At 50.8% G+C, this 20,623-nt stretch overlaps 2 protein-coding genes across 2 annotated transcripts; both read left to right on the top strand.

Annotated features, from left to right (window-relative positions):
* Positions 1-368: 368 nt before the first annotated feature.
* On the top strand, positions 369-689 carry LOC147098388 (histone H4-like; the record flags this gene model as incomplete). Its single annotated transcript, XM_085969972.1, has 1 exon — positions 369-689. A coding segment is annotated over one exon (321 nt), but the record flags the coding sequence as incomplete, so codon positions are not given.
* Positions 690-4,604: 3,915 nt separating this feature from the next.
* On the top strand, positions 4,605-5,052 carry LOC147098387 (histone H3). The gene has a single exon (XM_085970032.1). It carries the CDS (start codon positions 4,605-4,607, stop codon positions 5,013-5,015), a length of 411 nt encoding a protein of 136 aa, XP_085826158.1. The 3' UTR covers positions 5,016-5,052.
* The last annotated feature ends 15,571 nt before the right edge of the window (positions 5,053-20,623 follow it).

Raw genomic sequence — 20,623 nt, 5'->3', positions numbered from 1 at the left:
CCGGGAATATTACTGATTGTTAATGGTAACAGGACCTTATTTAAAAGATTCTGGTTTCAGGGAACCCTTGAATATGAAGTCCAAGTCTGTAAGGGTTTGTGCGGAGCGCTGTGTTTCGGTTCTACTGTCGATAAACGGTTTGAATATGGCGATTGCAGAAAGCTGGAGGTGGAGCTGGAAGATCAGAGGCCGCTCTCTGCTCTGTCTGTCACTCTTGAAATTGTCTCCTCCCCTCCCGCTCTCTCAGTTTAATCTCTCACTCTGTCTCCTCCCCTCCTCTCCTCTCTTACTCTGCGGTTTCTCAGTCAGGTCGGAGTCGGCTGTATATAAGAGCAGTTTGTTTTTCATTCAGCAGAAACTTTGACTGAACAATCATCATAACTGGACGAGGTAAAGGTGGTAAAGGACTTGGCAAAGGCGGAGCCAAGCGCCACCGTAAAGTGCTCTGTGACAACATCCAGGGCATCACCAAACCAGCCATCCACCGCCTGGCTCGCCATGGCGGTGTCAAGCGGATCTCGGGTCTAATCTACGAGGAGACCCGCGGGGTGCTGAAGGGTTTCCTGGAGAATGTGATCAGGGATGCTGTCACCTGCACTGAGCATGCCAAGCGCAAGACGGTCACGGCCATGGATGTGGTGTACGCTCTGAAACGGCAGGGCCGCACTCTCTATGCATTCGGCGGCTGAACAACTCGACTCTTTCAACCAAACACAAAACAAAGGCTCTTTTAGGAGCCACCCACCAGCTCACAGAGAGAGCAGCGACCTGGGAACGGGAGCTGGGGTAGATTGTTCAGAAATATTATTAACAGATATGTGATGTGTTCTGTAATCTTTGAATTTCGCTTTCGGTTGCACAAGGTTTATGGAGAGTTATTTCCTCAAGGCAATCTTGTTGTAAGAGGCCCCTTAGGTCGGAGCGATCATAATATGATCGAATTCTTCATTAAGATGGAGAATGAAGTAGTTGACTCGGAGACCAGAGTCCTCAATTTAAATAAAAGAAACTATGATGGTCTGAGGAGCGAGTTGGGTAGGATTGATTGGGGAATGGCACTCAAAGGGTTGACGGTGGATAGGCAATGGCAAACATTCACAGACCGAATGGATGAACTACAGAATTTGTTCATCCCAGTTTGGCATAAAAGTAAAACAAAAAAGGTGACCCAACCGTGGCTAACAAGGGAAATTAGGGATAGCATAAGTTCCAAGGAGAGGGCATTTAAATTGGCCAGAAAAAGCAATAACCCTGAGGATTGGGAGCAGTTTAGGATTCAACAAAGGAGGACAAAGGGATTAATTAAGAAAGGGAAAATAGAATATGAGAGTAAGCTTGCAGAGAACATAAAAACTGACTGTAAAAGCTTTTATAGATATGTGAAGAGAAAACGATTGGTGAAGTCTAGCGTAGGTCCCTTGCAGTCAGAATCGGGGGAATTTATAATGGGGAACAAAGAAATGGCTGACCAACTAAATGCATATTTTGGTTCTGTCTTCACAAAGGAGGACACAAATAACCTCCCAGAGATGCCGGGGAACATAGGGTCTGATGAAAGGGTGGAACTGAAAGAAATCAGTATTTGTAGGGAAATGGTGTTAGGAAAATTGATGGGACTGAAGGCCGATAAATCCCCAGTGCCTGATAATCTACATCCCAGGATACTTAAGGAAGTGGCCCTAGAAATAGTAGATGCATTGCTGGTCATCTTCCAGAACTCGATAGACTCTGGAACGGTACCCATGGATTGGCGGGTAGCTAATGTTACCCCACTATTCTAAAAAAGTGGTAGAGAAAAGGCGGGGAATTATAGGCCGGTAAGCTTGACATTGGTAGTGGGGAAAATGCTAGAGTCCATTATAAAAGATGAAATAGCAGAGCACTTGGAAAGCAGTGACTGGATCGGACAAAGTCAACACGAATTTTCAAAAGGTAAATCATGCTTGACTAATCTACTGGAATTTTTTGAGGATGTAACTGTTAAAATAGATAAGGGAGAACCAGTGGATGTGGTGTATTTGGACTTTCAGAAGGCTTTCGATAAGGTCCCGCATAAGAAATTAGCGTGCAAAATTAAGGCACATGGGATTGGGGGCAAGGTATTGACTTGGATAGAGAACTGGTTGGCGGACAGAAAGCAAAGAGTTGGAATAAACGGGTCATTTTCCGAGTGGCAGGCAGTGACTAGTGGGGTACCGCAAGGATCGGTCCTAGGACCCCAGCTGTTCACAATATATATTAATGATCTAGACGAGGGAATTGGATGTAATATCTCCAAATTTGCAGACGACACAAAGCTGGGGGGGGGGGTTATGCTGTGAGGAGGATGTCGTGAAACTCCAGCACGATTTGGACAGGTTGGGTGAGTGGGCAGAAACATGGCAAATGCACTATAATGTGGATAAATGTGAGGTTATCCACTTTGGTGGCAAAAACAGGAAGGCAGATTGTTATTTGAATGGTAATAGTTTGGGAGAAGGGGAAGTGCAAAGAGACCTGGGTGTTCTTGTACACCAGTCGCTGAAGGTAAGCATGCAGGTGCAGCAGGCGGTTAAGAAGGCAAATGGTATGTTGACCTTCGTAGCAAGAGGGTTCGAGTACAAGAACAAGGATGTCTTGCTACAGTTGTACAGGGCCTTAGTGAGACCACACCTTGAGTATTGTGTGCAGTTTTGGTCGCCTTACCTGAGGAAGGACGTTCTTGCCATGGAAGGAGTGCAGCAAAGATTCACCAGACTCATACCTGGGATGGCAGGAATGACGTATGAGGAGAGATTGGGTCGATTGGGCTTATACTCACTGGAGTTTAGAAGATTGAGAGTGGATCTCATCGAAACCTATAATATTCTGTCAGGCCTGGACAGACTAGATGCAGGAAGGATGTTTCTGATGGCCGGGGAGTCCAGAACCAAGGGTCATAGTCTAAGGATAAGGGGTAAGCCATTTAGGACTGAAATTAGGAGGAATTTCTTCACCCAGAGAGTGGTGAACCTGTGGAATTCTCTGCCACAGAGGGCGGTGGAGGCCAGTTCATTAAGTATATTCAAGAAAGAGTTGGATATATTTCTTAAGGCTAAAGGGATCAAGGGATACGGGGAGAAGGCAGGGACAGGGTACTGAATTTGGATGATCAGCCATGATCTCATTGAATGGCGGAGCAGGCTGGAAGGGCCGAATGGCCGACTCCTGCTCCTATCTTCTATGTTTCTATGGATTCCCACTCTCGGTGTACTCTTTTGTTCAGTACTTTAAACAAATTTGACTGTAAATTAAACAAACTTCAAATGACTTAAACAAATCAAACTAAAATTGTGTTGGCCGGGTTGATGATGCACTCCAGTCCCCGCGGCGCCCACCGGTCGCGGAAATACTCAAGCGTGCCCCCACTCTCGGTGTAAAGCCACATCGCGTCTACACATTTGTTCATTGTGCAGTTATACTGTAACGATTCTAATTTGAATAATTAGCCGGCTGGTCGGGCACAAGCCGTTGAATGGGTTACTGAAAAGAGTCCAACTTGTGAATTATTTGCAGCCAGACGGTGGTGTCCGGCACTGATACTGACAGGGTTTGTGAAATTGTGAAATTTCAGTTCAGTCATTCGGGGACCTGAAATTACCGCAGTTTGAGCCGCTCTAACCCGACCATATTTCTGATTGGGGATCCGCCTCACAATCCCATTTCTTAACCAATCACAGAGCCACAGATTAGAAAGTAAGTATGTCATTGGTTGCAATTGTCGACCAGCCGAATAGTTTGATTTTTTTGTTTTAGAAAAAGCCCGCCAATTCCAGTGCCGGAAAGAAGCGAATTAATCTTAAGTCTAATTTCAAGAACGATTTTAAAACCTCGGTCCTTTTGTTCTGTTATTTTGCGTTCACCGTCCGTAATTCCTGGCGCTGTTCTACGAACAGGTTTAATTTGTCAGCCTCTTATCTGTAACCGGCGGCAATAAGTCTCCATTCAGCAATCTAAAATGTGCCGAGTATCAGATCGCTCACTGCACAGTTCCCGAATGACAGATTATTGGCCAAGGCCCTTTTCACAGGCTCGTCGGGGACAGAGAGAAGCGACTGAATTCTGATCCTCTCCCCTGAAAGCGGCGGCTAACGTCACAATGGGACGGGGGAGGGAAATTCTGAATGGGCTGGAGAGGAGAGGTGAGAGAGGAATCGAGTGGAAGAGCGGGAGATTGGCGCGGGACCCTTTCCCCGCTCCTGTCAGCATCAACAGCCCAGAGTGCGGGAAATGGGAAGGGCCCTAAAGCACCAAGCCCAGCAAGTTACATTTACAACATTAAATGATTCTCGCAATGGTCCTTTCAATACGTGCAGAATAAAACCGATTTGTTTCAAAACGGTTATTTCCTGCACTAAAACTGGCGGGCTTTTTGAAATGTGCGATTAATCCCAGCTCAGCCAATCGGGGCCTAGTTTACCAGCGTTTCATTGATTGGTTAGAGTTGGGTTTAAAGCGGCTGGGCGCCGGTCTCCAGCCAATCAGTGCTCGGGGCGGTCTCTCACTGAGTATAACAAGGCGGACACACAGCAGGCTTTGCATTAAGAGTTTCTGTGTTCTAGATTGTGCTGAGGTTCGTTCAGAAAATGGCCAGAACCAAGCAGACAGCGCGCAAATCGACCGGAGGGAAAGCTCCTCGCAAACAGCTGGCGACCAAAGCGGCCCGGAAGAGCGCTCCAGCTACGGGCGGAGTGAAGAAACCCCATCGCTACAGACCCGGCACTGTGGCTCTGAGGGAGATCCGCCGCTACCAGAAATCCACCGAGCTGCTGATCCGCAAACTGCCCTTCCAGCGCCTGGTGCGGGAGATCGCTCAGGACTTCAAAACCGACCTGCGCTTCCAGAGTTCGGCCGTCATGGCCCTGCAGGAGGCCAGCGAGGCTTACCTGGTGGGGCTCTTTGAGGACACCAATCTGTGCGCCATCCACGCCAAGCGAGTCACCATCATGCCCAAAGACATCCAGCTGGCCCGCCGCATCCGCGGGGAGCGCGCCTAAACTCACCCTGCCCGGCTCCAGACTTTAGCACCAAATACAACAACGGCTCTTTTAAGAGCCACCAAATTAGCAAAGGAAAGAGCTGCGATCGGCGCAAGGCAAATTGGTCCCTGCACGCACCGTATAGGTCTTGTACTGTTAATGTAACTGGGAATTTATAAAGTGCGGACAGTGAATATCTGAGGGTGCGTTTCTAATTTAGGTTGAAATGTGAGTGAGCTGCCCAGGAGATTGAATAAACTCGGTCAGTGTGAGTCGGAAACTATAAGTGGGAGTTCTGATATTAAATTGATCCAACTCCACATACCGGGATAGATCCGAGAGAGAGAACGAGGTGCCTGAACTCTGAATCTCACCTTTAAAACCAACTCTTAATGCGGGGACAGGTGGGAACTTTAGTTACTATTTGGAATATTTAAAAAATAACCAGAGCTGTAATTCTGGTTCGATCCTGTCTGCCAATTAAAAGAGGAAATGTTTGTATGGTTCAGGATGTATATACATTTCCCTATGGAATTAAAGTCCCAAGAAGGAACGGTAACCGCTCTCACTTTATACTCGGTTCTTAACATCCGTTCCAGCTCAATCTGTAAAAGTGAGGTTTCACAGATTATCGATCGACCCTTTGCACAGGCGCTGCTGCGGCAGTGAAACCAGATCTGGGAGTCCTGTAGGGAAGAGGGACAGAGGGTTCAAACTGCCCCCGTTCTGGTCTCTGTACGAACTATCATTCTGGGCTGCTACACTGCAGGAAGTCTCGGGTTAACAAACGGATTGACTCCCAACTGGCTATATAATTTTTTTTTTTTAAAAAGATCTTGACAGAGAACGAGGTGACTGAAATCCGAGTCTCATCCCTAAAACAAGCTTATAATTCATCCGGCCTGAGAGCAAAGGGAAAGAGCGAGCAGGGACCGTGTTTGTATTTTACTGGAAGAGAAATTCAACAGCCACACTCAGGTCGAAACGGACTAAAACTGCTTATCTGAGAATTCCAAACTAAATCTGCAGCTGGAACTTTAAAAAAATGTTCTCAAAAACATTTGATCAGGAAATAATATAATTACAGTAAACTGAGGAGAAACACAGCAAATTGTGTCGAAAGGGACTCGCGTTTGTGTAGTTCTTTCAGAGATTGTGGGTGGCTCTTAAAAGAGCCTTTGTGTTTTGGGTTTGTTCTTTCAGGACAGCGTGGAGTTTTACTTGGAGCTGGTGTATTTGGTCACCGCCTTTGTCCCTTCCGACACGGCGTGCTTGGCCAGCTCCCCGGGCAGCAGCAGGCGCACGGCGGTCTGGATCTCCCGGGAACTGATGGTGTGCCGCTTGTTGTAATGGGCCAGGCGGGAAGCCTCACCCGCGATGCGCTCGAAAATATCGTTCACAAACGAGTTCATTACACCCATGGCCTTGGAGGAGATGCCGGTGTCAGGGTGAACCTGCTTCATCACTTTGTAGATGTAGATGGAGTAACCCTCCTTCCTCGACTTTCTGCGCTTTTTGCCGCCCTTCACTGCCGGCTTAGTGATGGTTTTCTTGGCGCCCTTCTTGGCCACTGTTTTCTTTTCATCAACCATTCTCAAACTCGATTTCAACACAATATGACGGAATTCTGCTCCGGGCCCGGCTTAAATAGGCTGCCCCCACCGCCCTATGCTAATGAGGGATGGGTGAAGGCAATGGTTGTGATTGGCTGCTGAAGAGTGATGTCCTTTTCCATTGTTCTGCATTTCTCTGATTGGATTCTTTATGTATCCAATCAGATTGCGTGTTTGCCACCAGCGCGCCCACTGCAGTCAGAAAGGTCATCCCAAGAGCAGAGGAAGATTCATCTGCCCATTCACCAATTCCCACACCATTGTGCAATGCCCCAAGCACACCTTTTCAGGCGGGACAGCAATTTAGATGTACTTCTTCCAAACTGTGCACGATATACACGCCTTGCAGTGTGGTCCCCGCCACATTAGTTTAGTATCTGCCAGTTTCTAGGACTGTGTGTGTGCGCGGGGAATAGTTCTATATCAGTCTCTTGTGATTTATGTAAGTGTGGGAATCATTCTCAATCTCAGTCTCTGTTACAGTATGTGAGTGTGGGATCCATTTGTTTCCTGTCCGTCACTGATAACATGTGTCAGGGTGGGATCCAATCTGTATCCGTCAGACTAAGGAGTCAATTACTGCTGTAAGGAGGGATGATATATTAGCGGGTTCCTCTAATGAGGCCATATGGGTAGAACTTAAAAACAAAAAGGGGTCAAGCACTTTGCTGGGAGTGTACTATAGGCCCCCAAACAGTCAGGGGGAGATAGAGGAACAGATATGTAGGCAAATCTCAGAAAAGTGTGAAAATAATAGGGTAATAATAGTGGGGGATTTCAACTTCCCCAATGTAAATTGGGATAGTCAGAGTGTGAAAGGCTTAGAGGGTGCAGAATTCTTAAAGTGCATCCAGGAGAGCTTTTTGAGCCAACATGTAGAAAGTCCTACAAGAGAGGGGGCGGTACTGGACCTAATTCTAGGGAATGTAGCCGGGCAGGTGGTGGAAGTGTCTGTAGGGGAGCATTTTGGCGATAGTGACCATAATTCGGTGAGATTTAAGGTGGTCATGGAAAAAGACAAAGACGGCCCGGAAATAAGTGTTCTAAATTGGGGGAAGGCCGATTTTAATAAGATAAGGCAGGATCTGGCCAAAGTGGACTGGGAGCAGCTACTTATAGGAAAATCCACATCAAAACAGTGGGAGGCTTTCAGAATGGAAATAGAGAGAGTACAACACCAACATGTTCCTGTAAAGGTCAAGGGTGGGACCAACAAGCAAAGGGAACCTTGGATGAGAAGGGATATACAAAAATGCATTAGGAAAAAAAGGGGGGCTTTTGGCAGTTACAAAAGACAAAAGACGGAGGAAGCCCTAGAGGAGTATAAAAGGTGCAGGGGCATACTTAAAAAGGAAATTAGGAGGGCGAGGAGGGGCCATGAAATAACACTGGCGAGCAAAATAAAGGAAAATCCTAAGATGTTTTATAAGTATATTAAGGGCAAGAGGATAACCAGGGAAAGGGTAGGGCCCATTAGGGACCAAAGTGGCAAGCTGTGTGTAGAGCCAGATGAAGTAGGTGGGGTTTTAAATGAATTTTTTGCCTCTGTGTTCACTATGGAGAAAGGCGATGTAGACATAGAAGTCGGGCAAGGGGACTGTGACATACTTGAACATATTAGCATCGAGAGGGAGGAGGTACTAGCGGTTTTAGCAGGACAAAAAGTGGATAAATCCCCAGGCCCGGACGAGATGTATCCCAGGCTGTTGTGTGAGGCAAAGGAGGAGATTGCAGGTGCTCTGACACAAATTTTCAGAACCTCTCTGGCCACAGGGGATGTACCAGAGGACTGGAGAACAGCTAACGTAGTACCATTATTCAAGAAGGGTAGCAGGGATAAACCAGGGAATTACAGGCCAGTGAGCCTAACATCTGTGGTAGGGAAATTATTGGAAAAAATTCTGAGGGACAAAATTAGTCTCCACTTGGAGAGGCAAGGATTAATCGGGATAGTCAGCATGGCTTTGTCAAGGGTAAATCATGACTGACCAATCTGATTGAATTTTTCGAGGGGGTGACTAGGTGTGTGGATGAGGGAAATGCTGTGGATGTGGTTTACATGGACTTCAGTAAAGCTTTTGACAAAGTCCCGCATAGGAGACTGGTCAAGAAGGTAAGAGCCCATGGGATCCAGGGGGCCTTGGCGTGTTGGATCCTAAACTGGCTGAGTGGCAGGAGGCAGAGGGTGATGGTCGAAGGTTGCTTTTGTGACTGGAAGCCTGTGTCCAGTGGGGTACCTCAGGGATCGGTGCTGGGTCCCTTGCTGTTTGTGATCTACATTAATGATTTGGATGAGAATGTAAAGGGTATGCTCAGTAAGTTCGCGGATGAAACGAAAATTGGTGGGGTGGTAAATTGCGAGGAGGAAAGCCTCAGGCTACAGGATGATATTAACGGGTTGGTCAGATGGGCGGAAAAGTGGCAAATGGAATTTAACCCGGAAAAGTGCGAGGTGATGTATTTTGGATGGACAAATAAGGCAAGGGAATACACAATGAGTGGTAGGACCCTAGGAAGTACAGAGGGTCAGAGGGACCTTGGTGTACATGTACATAGATCCCTGAAGGCAGCGGAACAGGTAGATAAGGTGGTTAAAAAGGCATATGGGATACTTGCCTTCATTAGCAGAGGCATAGAATATAAGAGCAGGGAGGTTATGTTGGAGCTGTACAAAACACTGGTGAGGCCACAGCTGGAGTACTGTGTGCAGTTCTGGTCGCCTCACTATAGGAAGGATGTGATTGCTTTGGAGAGGGTGCAGAGAAGATTCACCAGGATGTTACCTGGGATGGAGCGCCTCAGCTATGAAGAAAGACTAAACAGGCTGGGGTTGTTTTCCTTGGAGCAAAGGAGGCTGAGGGGGGACCTGATTGAGGTGTACAAAATGATGAGGGGCATAGATAGGGTAGATAAAGAGGAACTTTTCCCCTTAGTAGGGGGGTCAATAACAAGGGGGCATAGATTTAGGGTAAGGGGCAGGAGATTTAGAGGGGATTTGAGGAGGAACTTTTTCACCCAGAGGGTGGTTGGAAGCTGGAACTCACTGCCTTAAAGGGTGGTAGAGGCAGGAACCCCCACAACATTCAAGAAGCATTTGGATGGGCACTTGAAATGCCATTGCATACAAGGCTATGGACCAAATGCTGGAAAATGGGATTAGACTGGACAGGGATTGATGGACGGCGCAGACATGATGGGCCGAAGGGCCTCTTTCTGCGCTGTAAAACTCTATGACTCTATGACTCTGGTACGGTGTGTCAGTGTTGGGATTCATTCTGAATCTGTCATTTTCTGGTAGTGTATGTGTGTGTGATTTGCATTCTGTATCTGTCTCTCACTGGGACGGTGTGAGTCTGAGATTCATTCTGCATCTGTCAGTCACTGGGATGGTGTGCAAGTCTGAGATTCATTCTATATCTGTCAGTCTATGGTACTGATTGTTAGTGTGGGAGTCATTCTGTATCTGTCAGTCTCTGGTACTGATTGTTAGTGTCACATTAGTTCTGAATCAGTGCATCTCTCGTACTGTCTTTCAGAGAAGAATTCTGCATGAATCTGCTACGCACTCGGTTTATGAATGTGTTATTCTTACTGCATCTACCAGTCTCTGGTACTTGATGTTAGTTTGATATTTATTCCATTTCTGCAAGTATCTGGTACTGTATGTGAGTGTGGGACTGAATCTATCTGTAAATTAATTGTACTGCATGTGATTGTGTACTCATTCTGTATCTGCCTGGCCCTCTGATTCTCTGTTTTACTGTAAGATTAATTCTCTGTCTGTCAGTCTCTTTTTTGTATGTGCGTGTTAGAGTAATTATATATCTGTCAATCTCTGGTACTGTATGTGAGAGTGAGATTCATTCTGCACCAATCACTCTTTAATATGGTGTTATCTTTGTCTCTATCAATTGCAGGTACTTTGTACGAGAGTGTATTAATCCTGGGGCTGTCACTGTCTGATAATCTGTCAGTCTGAGATTCATTATCTTTCTGTGTCAATCTGTGATACTGTATGTGAGTTTGAGATTTATTCTATATCTGACAGTTCCTGGTATGGCATGTGCGTTTAGGATTTATTCTCTCACTGTCAGTCTCTGATACTGTATGTGAGAGTTACATTAATATTGTCTCTGTCACTATCTGGTACTGTATCAGAGTGTGAGATTCATTATGTGTATCTGTCAGTCACTGATACTGTATGTGAGAGTTAGATTAATTCTGTCTCCATCACTATCTGGTACTGTATGTGAGTGTGATATTAATGCTGTGTGTATGTCAATCTCTGACACCGTATGTGAGTGTGAGATTTATTCTGTACCTGTCAGTCTCTGATAATCTGTGTCAGTATGGATTGTTTCTGTGTTAATCAGTCTCTGATACTCTACAAAACAGTGAGGTTCATTCTCTATCTGTCAGTCTCTGGTATTATGTCGCACTCACACCCATCATAATGAAGTGTTTCGAGAGACTAGTCTTAGCCCACATCAAAGCCAGTGTTCCTGCCTCCCTTGACCAACACCAGTTTGCCTATCGTGCAAACAGATCAACGGAGGATGCAATCACAACTGCTCTACACTCGGCACTGAATCACCTAGATGGTAAGGAGACCTACATCAGAATGTTGTTTATAGACTACAGCTCAGCATTCAACACTATCGTCCCCAACAAGCTGGCCACCAAACTCCAAACTCTTGGCCTGAACACTTCCCTCTGCAACTGGACCCTGGACTTCCTAACAAACAGACCCCAGTCTGTCCAATTAGGTAACCACACCTCCCCCCCCTGACCCTGAACACGGGGGCCCCACAAGGATGTGTGCTGAGCCCCCTCCTCTACTCCCTCTTCACCCACGACTGTGTGGCTGTTAATGGTTCCAACACCATCATCAAGTTTGCAGATGACACCACGGTAGTAGGCCAGATCACCAACAACGATGAGTCAGCCTACAGGGAGGAGGTCCAGCATCTCGTGAAGTGGTGCGCCGACAACCACCTGGCCCTTAACACCAAGAAAGCAAAGGAAATAATCGTGGAATTCAGGAAGTCCAAAGGCGGAAGTCACACCCCCATCCACATCAATGGGGCGGAGGTGGAAAGGGTGGCCAGCTTTAAGTTCCTCGGAGTCCACATCATGGAAGACCTCTCCTGGTCCCTCAACACCTCCTCTCTGGTGAAGAAGGCCCAGCAGCACCTATATTTCTTGAGGAGGCTGAAGGGATGTAAACTGTCACCCCTGATCCTCTCTAACTTCTACCGCTGCACTATAGAGAGCATCATGACAAACTGTATCATGGTATGGTATGGCAGCTGTAGCTCCCATGACCGGAAAGCCCTGCAGCGGGTAGTCAAAACTGCCCAACGCATTACCGGCACCCGGCTACCGACCATAGAGCATATATATCAGAAACGCTGCCTACGGAGGGCACGGTCCATCATCAAAGACCCTACCCACCCCAGCCACAGTCTGTTCGCCCTCCTACCATCTGGAAGACGCTACAGATGCATTCACACCCGTACGACCAGATTTAGGAACAGCTTCTTTCCCAGGGCTGTCATCCTACTGAACTCCACAAATAAACACTAAAGCCTGCACATCTGCCAATGCACTTTATTATGGTCATATTTATGCTAATATACTGCAAGCCAAATGTATAAATGTATGTTGAATGTTTAAGTGTCCTAATCCAAATTGTACACTTTCGGGAGCCGCAAGCCTACATTTCATTGTACTGCACTTGTGCACTAACAATGACAATAAAAGTTGATTTGATTTTGATTTGATTTGATTATGTTTGAAAGTGAGATTCACTATTTAGCAATCAGTCCTTAATACTCTATCAGAGTCGGATTCATTTTTTCTCTATATTTTCTGGTACTGTATATGAATGTGGGATTCATGCTGTCCCTGTCTGTCTCTGATTCTCTGAGTTAGTGTGAGATTCATTATTTCATTGTCAGTCTAAGATTTTGTATGTGAGAGTTAGATTAATTCAGTATCTGTCAGTATCTGGTGTTGTATGAAAGTGTTGGATTCATTCTTTATATATCCATCTCTGATACTGTGTGTGAGTTAAATTATTTTGGTATGTGGCAGTCTCTGGTACTGTGTGTGAATGTGGGAGTCATTCTGTATGTGTCATTCTCTGAAACTGTATGTATAAGTGAGATTTATGCTATATATATCAATATCAGTCTATTGTGGTCTATCTTGGAATTAGATTAATTTTGTATCTGTCAGTCTCTAGTGCTTTTTGTGAGAGTGAGAATCATTCTGTACCAGTCAGTCTTTAATAATCGGTGTCAGTGTGGGACTCATTGGCTTTCGATCATTTTCTGGTATTGCATGTGTGTGGGACTCATTCTGTGTCTGTCACACTCCGATATTCTGTGTCAGTGTGTGATTCAACCTGAACCTGTCAGTCTCTGGTACGTGAATGTGTGTTTTACTCTGTAACTGTCAGTTTCTTATATGTGAATTTTGTTTTTTTACTCTAGCAGTCAGTCTCTGATATGTGAGTGTGGGTTTTATTCTGCATCTTCTAATATCTGTTCTGAGAGAGTGGGTTTTGTTCTGTTTCTGTCAGTCTTTGGTTTGTGAATGTGGGTTTTAGTCTGTCTGTCTGTCTATCGTATTTGAATGCATTTTTTATGCTCTATCTATCAGTGTCTGAAGTGTGAGTGTGGGTTTCATGCTACAACTGGCTGTTTCTGATATGTGATTGTGAGTTTACTCTGCATCAAACAGTCTTTGGTTTGTAAATGTGGGTTCTATTCTGTACCCATCGATCTCTGGTATGGTGGTACTGGTTTTATTCAGTTCAAATCAGTTTCTGATACATGAGTGTGAGTTTTCCTTTCTCCTTGTCAATTTCTGCAATGGAAGAAAGGGTTCACTCTGAATCTGTAAGTTTCTGGTTCGTGAGTGTGGCTTTTCATCTTTATCTGTCAGTCTCTGCTTTGTGAGTGTCTTTTTCACGATCTTCTTTTTCTGCTACGCAAAGGTGTGTTTTATTATGTACCTGTCAGCTTCTGGTATGTGAGTGTGGGTTTATTATGTATCAGTCAGTCACAGGTGAGTGAGTGTGAGATTCTTCTGTCTCTATCAGTTTCTGGTATCTGTGTGTGCATTTTTCTTTGTACCTGTCAGTGTCTGGATTGTGGGGACGGGCTTTATTCTGTACTTCTTGATTTCTTGTATGTGCAAGTGGTTTGTATTATGAACTTTTCAGTTTTTGTTGTATGTGTGGATTTGAATCAGTGGCTGTTAGTTTCTGGGATGTGTGTGTGAGTTTTACTCTGTATCTGTTAGTCTCTGGTAGGTGAATGTGGGATTTACTGTGTATCTCTCAGTCTTTGGTGTGTGAGTGAGCGTTTTATTCTGTATCTGTCTCTGGGACATGAGTTGTGCTCTATAAATGTTATACTCTATGATGTGTGTGGGTTTTATCTATATATATAAAAGGATTATTCTGTCTGTCTGTCTGTCTGTCTGTCTGTCATTCTGTCCTTCTGTCTGTCTGTCTATCCTTGCGTGTGCGTCTGGGCGGCTATGCGCTCGAAAGTTATAGGGCGTACCTACGCATGCGTTACGTCGAAAGAAAGCTTACCTTTCCAAAACGGTCTTAAGCGTGTTTACGTTTCGACCGGACAAAAATTGCGCCCGCGGTATCCGAAAAACCATCAACATTCCGCTCATTAGCATCTCATTATCCGCTCATTAGCAACAGAGTGGCCTCGAGGTCGACCAATCGTACGCCGGCTTGCTGCCGCGTGCGGCCGGGCCCTCCGACGGTCGAGTGACGGGACGATTGACCAATCCTATGCTTTGGTCACCTGACGGTCGACCAGACGGTGCGTGTGTGGGCGGGCCTTATCGTTCTGAACCGAGGTGAGTAGCCACCATCTTGCTTCCATTATTTTTCCTGCTTTCTGCGTCTTTCTTTTCAAATATACATTTCCAGCAAAATAAAATTGAATTTATTAAATTGTTTTAACAAAAATCACTCATTTGTAAATATTTTCTCTAACCTGAAGATTCTTTTTCCTACCTTTCCCCGTTTTTTTCTTAGGCCTGAAAGCCTGGGCCTTTCTTGCCCAGCCAGGCCCGAGCTAGGTAATTGGGCTTCTGCTAAGCTCTCACACCCCCCCCCCCCGTGTCACGTTACCCGGGGCAATGGCGTCAGCCGCGAGAGTCAGGGTGCGCGTGCAGCAGGAGCAGGTGAGACGCGGCGTCTCTCTCTGTTCCGTGCTCGGCTCGCGTGGGGCGGGGCTCTCGACAGTGCGGATCTCGGCCTTGGTGAGCGGGGCTCTCGGCCGGGGCTCGGAGAGCGGGGCTTTCGGGAGTGCGGGGCGGGCTCGGAGAGCGGGGCGGGGCGGCTGGGGCTTCGAGAGCGGGGCTCTCGGGAGTGCGGGGCGGGGCGGCAGGGTTACCCCGGCAACCGGTCATGGCCGTGGCCATCTCTCAGTCTCAAGCCCTCCCGCCCCTTCCCCTCCCCGCCCTCCCTCCCCCCTTCCCCTCCCCATCCTTCCCCTCTCCCCTCCCGCCCTTCCCCCCTCCCTTCCCCCAGCCCTCCCTTCCCCCGCCCTCCCCCCTTCCCCCGCCCTCCCTTCCCCCGCCTCCCCCCACCCTCCCATCCCCCCCGCCCCCCTTCCCCCCGCAAATCCTTCGCCCCCCCGTCCCCCCCCGCCCTCCCTTCCCCCCCTGCCCTCCCACCCCCCGCCCTCCCTTCCCCCCCGCCCTCCCTCCACCCCCCCGCCGTCCCTTCCCGCCCCCGCCCTCTCTTCCCCCCCCGCCCTCTCTTCCCCCCCCGGCCCTCTCTTCCCCCCCTCTCTTCCACCCCCGCCCTCCCTTCCCCCCCGCCCTCTCTTCCCCCCACCCGCCCCCTCTTCCCCCTACCCGCCCCTTCTTCCCCCCACCCGCCCTCTCTTCCACCCACCCGCCTTCTCTTCCCCCCACCCGCCCTCTCTTCCCCCCACCCACCCTCTCTTCCCCCCACCCGCCCTCTCTTCCCCCCAGTCTCTCTCTCTCTTCCCCCGTCGCTCTCTCTCTACCCCCCCGTCGCTCTCTCTCTTCCCCCCCAGTCGCGCTCTCTCTCTCTCTCTCCCTCACCCCCTCCCCCCCCCCCAGTCACTCTCTCTCTCTCTTCCAACAACAACATGCCCTCAAAAAAGCCTCGGCACCGCTGGGCACTTCAGCAAGTCTATCTATATATATAAAGCGATGCTTCTGTCTGTCCTTCTGTCTGTCTGTCCTTCTGTCCTTCTGTCTGTCTGTCATCACGTGTGCGCCTGGCAGGCTATGCGCTCGAAAGTTACAGGGCGTACCTACGCGTGCGTTACGTCGAAAGAAAGCTTACCTTTCCAAAACGGTCCTAAGCCTATTTACGTTTCGGCCGGGCTAAAATCGCGCCCGCGTTATCCGAAAAACCTTCATCATTCCGCTTATTAGCATCTCATTATCCACTCATTAGCGACAGAGTGACCTCGAGGTCGACCAATCGTACGCCGGGTTGCTGCCGCATGCGGCCGGGCCCTCCCACGGTCGAGTGACGGGACGATTGACAAATCCTACGCTTTGGTCACCTGACGGTCGACCAATCGGTGCGTGTGTGGGCGGGCCTTATCGTTCTGAACTGAGGTGAGTGGCCTCCATCTTTATTCTCACCTTCTGTGTGTTTATTTGTTAGGAGCGATTTTTTTTTAATGTGTAAAACGTCAAAACACAATGTCTAAAACGTTAAAACACAATGAAGATGATGTCCCATCTTTTTAACAGCCGTTTTAAAAAAAAATAACTTTTGGTGTTTTCAGCAAGAATGCGCGTTCCTTCTCCGTGGCAGCTTTTTAAAAACATTGAAAAACTTTCAAGATGGCCTCCCATCTTCTTAACACCCGTTTATTAAAAAAAATTTCTGTTGCTTTCACAGACTGCGCGGGTTACCCCGGCAACCGGGCCCGCCGGCCGTCTCTCTCAGCCGCAATCGGTGGACTTCAAGCCGGCTCAGCTGGGGGGGCGGGGCTCGGAGAGCGGGGCTCTCGGGTGTGCGGGGCGGGGCTGGGCAGCTGGGGCTCGGCGAGCGGGTCACTCGGGAGTGCCGGGCGGCGCGTCAGGTTTACCTCAGCAACCGGGCATGGCCGTGGCCGTCTCTCAGCCTCAAGACGGCTCGCGCCTGTTCTCGGCTCGGGAGTGCGGGGCGGGGCGGGGCGGCTGCGGCTTGGAGAGCGGGGCTTGGAGAGCGGGGCGGGGTGGCGCGGCAGGGTTACCCCGGCAACCGGGCGTGGCCGTGGCCGTCTCTGAGCCTCAAGCCGGCTCACGCCTGTTCTCGGGGCTTGGTTCCATTTGCGGCCGTGGGCCACTCACCCTCTCTCTCTCCTTCCCTCTGTCTCTCTCCCCCTCTCCCCCCTTCTCTCCCACACTGCCCCCTTCTCTCCCCTTCTCACCCCCCTTCTCTCCCCCGCTCCCCCTTCTCTCCCTCCCCCCTCCTCCCCCTCCCTGCCCTCCCTCTCCTCAACATCCCTGCCCTCCCTCCCCCTGACCGCCCTCCCTCCTCCCTTCCCCCCCGCCCTCCTCCCTTCCCCCCGCCCTCCTTCCCTCCCCCCCGCCCTCCCTCCCGTCCGCACACGCCCTCCCTTCCCCCGCCGTCCCTTCCCCCCCGCCCTCCCTTTCCCACCGACCCTCCCTTCCCCCCCCGCCCTCCCTTCCCCCCCGCCCTCATTTCCCCCCCGCCCTCCCTTCCCCCCAGTCGCGCGCTCTCTTACCTCCCGTCGCGCGCTCTCTTACCCCCGTCGCTCTCTCTCTTCCCCCCCAGTCGCTCTCTCTCTTCCCCCCAGTCGCTCTCTCTCTTCCCCCCAGTTGCTCTCTCTCTTCCCCCCAGTCACTCTCTCTCTCTCTTCCAACAACATGCCCTCAAAAGACCCTCGGCACCGCCGGGCACTTCAGCGAGTCTATATATATAGATCGGTCGATCTGTCTGTCCTTCTGTCTGTCTGTCTGCATGTGTGCATCTGGGCGGCTATGCGCTCGTTAGTTATAGAGTGTACCTACGCGTGCGTTACGCCGAAATAAAGCTTACCTTTCCAAAACGGTCTTAAGCGTATTTACGTTTCGGCCGGGCAAAAATTGCGCCCGCGGTATTCGAAAAACCTTCAACATTCCGCTCATTAGCATTTCATTATCCACTCATTAGCAACAGAATGACCTCGAGGTCTTATCGTTCTGAACCGAGGTGAGTAGCCGCCATCTTGCTTCCATTCTTTTTCCTGCTTTCTGCGTCTTTATTTTCAAATATACATTTCCAGCAAAATAAAATTGCTTTCATTACATTGTTTTAAAAACAACTTCATTCATTTGTAAATATTTTCTCTAACCTGAAGATTCTTTTTCCTACCTTTCCCCGTTTTTGTTAGGCCTGAAAGCATGGGTGTTTCTTGCCCAGCCAGGCCCGACCTAGGTAATTCTCCCACGGCTTCTGCTAAGCTCCTCACCCCGCACCCCCCCCATGTCACATTACCCGGGGCAACGGCGTCAGCAACGAGGGTCAGGGTGCGCGCGCAGCAGGAGCAGCTGAAGACGCGGCGTCTCTCTCTGTTCCGCGCTCGGCTCGGGCGGGGGGGCGGGGCTCTCGGGAGTGTGGATCTCGGCCGGGGCTTGGTGAGTGGGAAGGGTTACCCCGGCAACCGGGTCCACCGGCCGTCTCTCACAGACGCAATCGGCGGACTTCAAGCCGGCTCGGCCGGGGGGGCAGGGCTCGGAGAGCGGGGCTCTCGGGAGTGCGGTGCGGGGCGGGCGGGACTCTCGCCGTGGGCGGGACATTCCTGCCGGTGCATCCTCTTGAGGCCACCGCGCGGAGGATCGTTGTTTCCAACGTCCCGCCCTATATTCCTGGTGAGCTCCTCCTCCCCCACTTGCGCCAACTTGGGGAGGTGAGGTCGGGGATCGCACCTATCCCACTCGGCTGCCGGGAAGCCAGCCTTCGGCACCTCTTCTCCTTCCGGCGCCAGGTCTTTATTCAGCTGGCGCGGGAGGAGGACACCGACGGGGCATTTGTCATCCTCCATGAGGGGACCGCCTATCGCGCCTTTTGGATGGTGGACGGTGTGCGGTGCCACGCCTGCAAGGAGGTTGGGCACATTCGGAAAAACTGCCCCGCCTCCAAGTCCGCCGGATCGTCTGGTGCGGCCAAGGCGGGCGCCGCCGCTGCTCCTCTCCCCGGGTCTGGCCGCGCCCCCCAAACAACCGATTCGTGGTCTTCGTCGGAGGCCGATGCCATCAAGGCCTCCGGCGGGGGGGAGGGAGTGCGTCTGGGTGGAAGGAAGGCGCCGGGGAAAGCCAAATACCTTAGGGTGGGTCCCCCCGGGGAGGGCGAGCCCTTGAACCTGGAGCCCCTGATACCCGCGCTCATCGCGGAGTTGTTCGGGGCAGACGAGGGTGGGAGGGACCTCGTGCCCGAGCCTGTGGTCGCGACCGCCGAGGCGGAAACGTTAATACCTGCGGCCGGGCTTGGGTCCGAGGGACCCGACAAACCTGCTCCGCCGGAGGGAGCAGAGGAGGGGGCCCCTGCAGACATGGAGGTCTCCCTCGCTCCCTCCGCATTAAAAAGAAAGCGCGACCCCCTGGAAGGAGGAGGACTGGGAGGAGGAAGGTCCCTCCGAGCAGGGGTAGTCGTCGCCCGCCGTGGGTACTGCAGCCCCCCCCGCTGTCACCATCACCAGCGATCGGCAGGTGTCGCCTGTCCCTCGGGAGGCTGAGGCAGATGTGTCTGTCCAGCACTTGCCTCCCGGGGATGGGGACAAGACCCTGCCCGTGGGGGGGGCCGCGAAAAAACCCACGGCAGAAATTGATATTCTTTTGGTGCCGTTACACCTCGCCGGGTCAGGCGGCCTGGGGTCTGGGTCGGGCGAGCTGGAATAAACTGAGCTCGCCCAATGCGACCCGGAAATTTCCCAGGGGCTGCTCGACCTGGCTGAAATTTTAGTTCAGGACACCCCATCCGCTGGGTCGGAGACTGGTGGCGAGGAGGAGGAAAGCCCCCTGACTGTGCCTCTGGCGCCGGACGTCCTGGCGGAATTTCAATTTGTTTTCTCCCTGATTTCTCCGGGCGTTCTGGTGTCTGTGGTGGAGGGGGACTCTGAACCGCCGCCGTCTTCTGGCCCGGCGCCCCCGGAGGAGCCCAGGGAGGAATCCTCTGCCACCGATCCTGGGGGTGGGATCCGGGCGGAGGCGGGGCTGGCCGATGCGGCCGAGCCGTTCGCTGCGCACTGCGCGACAGACGGGTCGGCCGCTGGTGGCGACCCTCCGGAGGGGGACAGGGACTCGGTGATGGGCGCGGAGGACGAGTTGGATTCCATCACCGATGAGGCGATGGATGACCTCGTGCCCCTCGCCGAGTCTCCCCTTATTCCCGTCAGGGAACTCCGGGATTTTGTGGCCGTGTGCCAGGGTCGTCAAAACAAGACCTGGCTGGCCCTTGCCAGGTGGTCGGAGCTGGCGCTGCTCATCGGGTCGGTCCGCGCCGCCGTCAGGACCATGGGCGTGGACGCGGACGTGAGCCCGCTCGAGCTGCGTCGGCTCAGGTTGTTCCTCACTGGGTTGCTGAGGGAGTGGCGGTCGACGAGCGGCTGCGCTCCCTCCCCTCGTGAGGTGTAGGTAGAGGTTGCACTATGCTTCCGAGATGAAGATAACCACAGCCAGCCTCAACATCAACGGCAGCAGGGAGGCTCACCGCAGATATAATAACCTTTCGGTCCTTCTGGACGGGAAGTATGCGGTGTGCTTCCTGCAAGAAACCCACACTGTTCCGGGAGACGAGGCCACGTGGCTCCTGGAGTGGCAAGTAGTGGTGAGCATGAGTCACCTCTCCAGCATTTCCAGCGGGGTGGCTATCTTGCTGGCCCCGAATTTTCAGCCGGAGATCTTGGGGGGTCAAGGAGCACGTGCCAGGCCGCTTGCTCCAGGTCACTGTTCGCCTGGGGGGCGTGCCACTCCATCTAGTGAATGTGTACGCCCCTCAGG

The sequence above is a fragment of the Somniosus microcephalus genome, chromosome 29, assembly GCF_052327205.1.
Source record: "Somniosus microcephalus isolate GS21.2 chromosome 29, FLI_Smic_1.0, whole genome shotgun sequence".
NCBI lineage: Eukaryota > Metazoa > Chordata > Chondrichthyes > Squaliformes > Somniosidae > Somniosus > Somniosus microcephalus.
Note: the sequence above shows the minus strand (reverse complement) of the source record. Positions and strands in the feature narration are given on the sequence as shown.

Bases quoted from the DNA above. Each gene is read 5' to 3' on its own strand.
- LOC147098387 (XM_085970032.1), top strand. From the start codon at position 4,605: ATGGCCAGAACCAAGCAGACAGCGCGCAAATCGACCGGAGGGAAAGCT.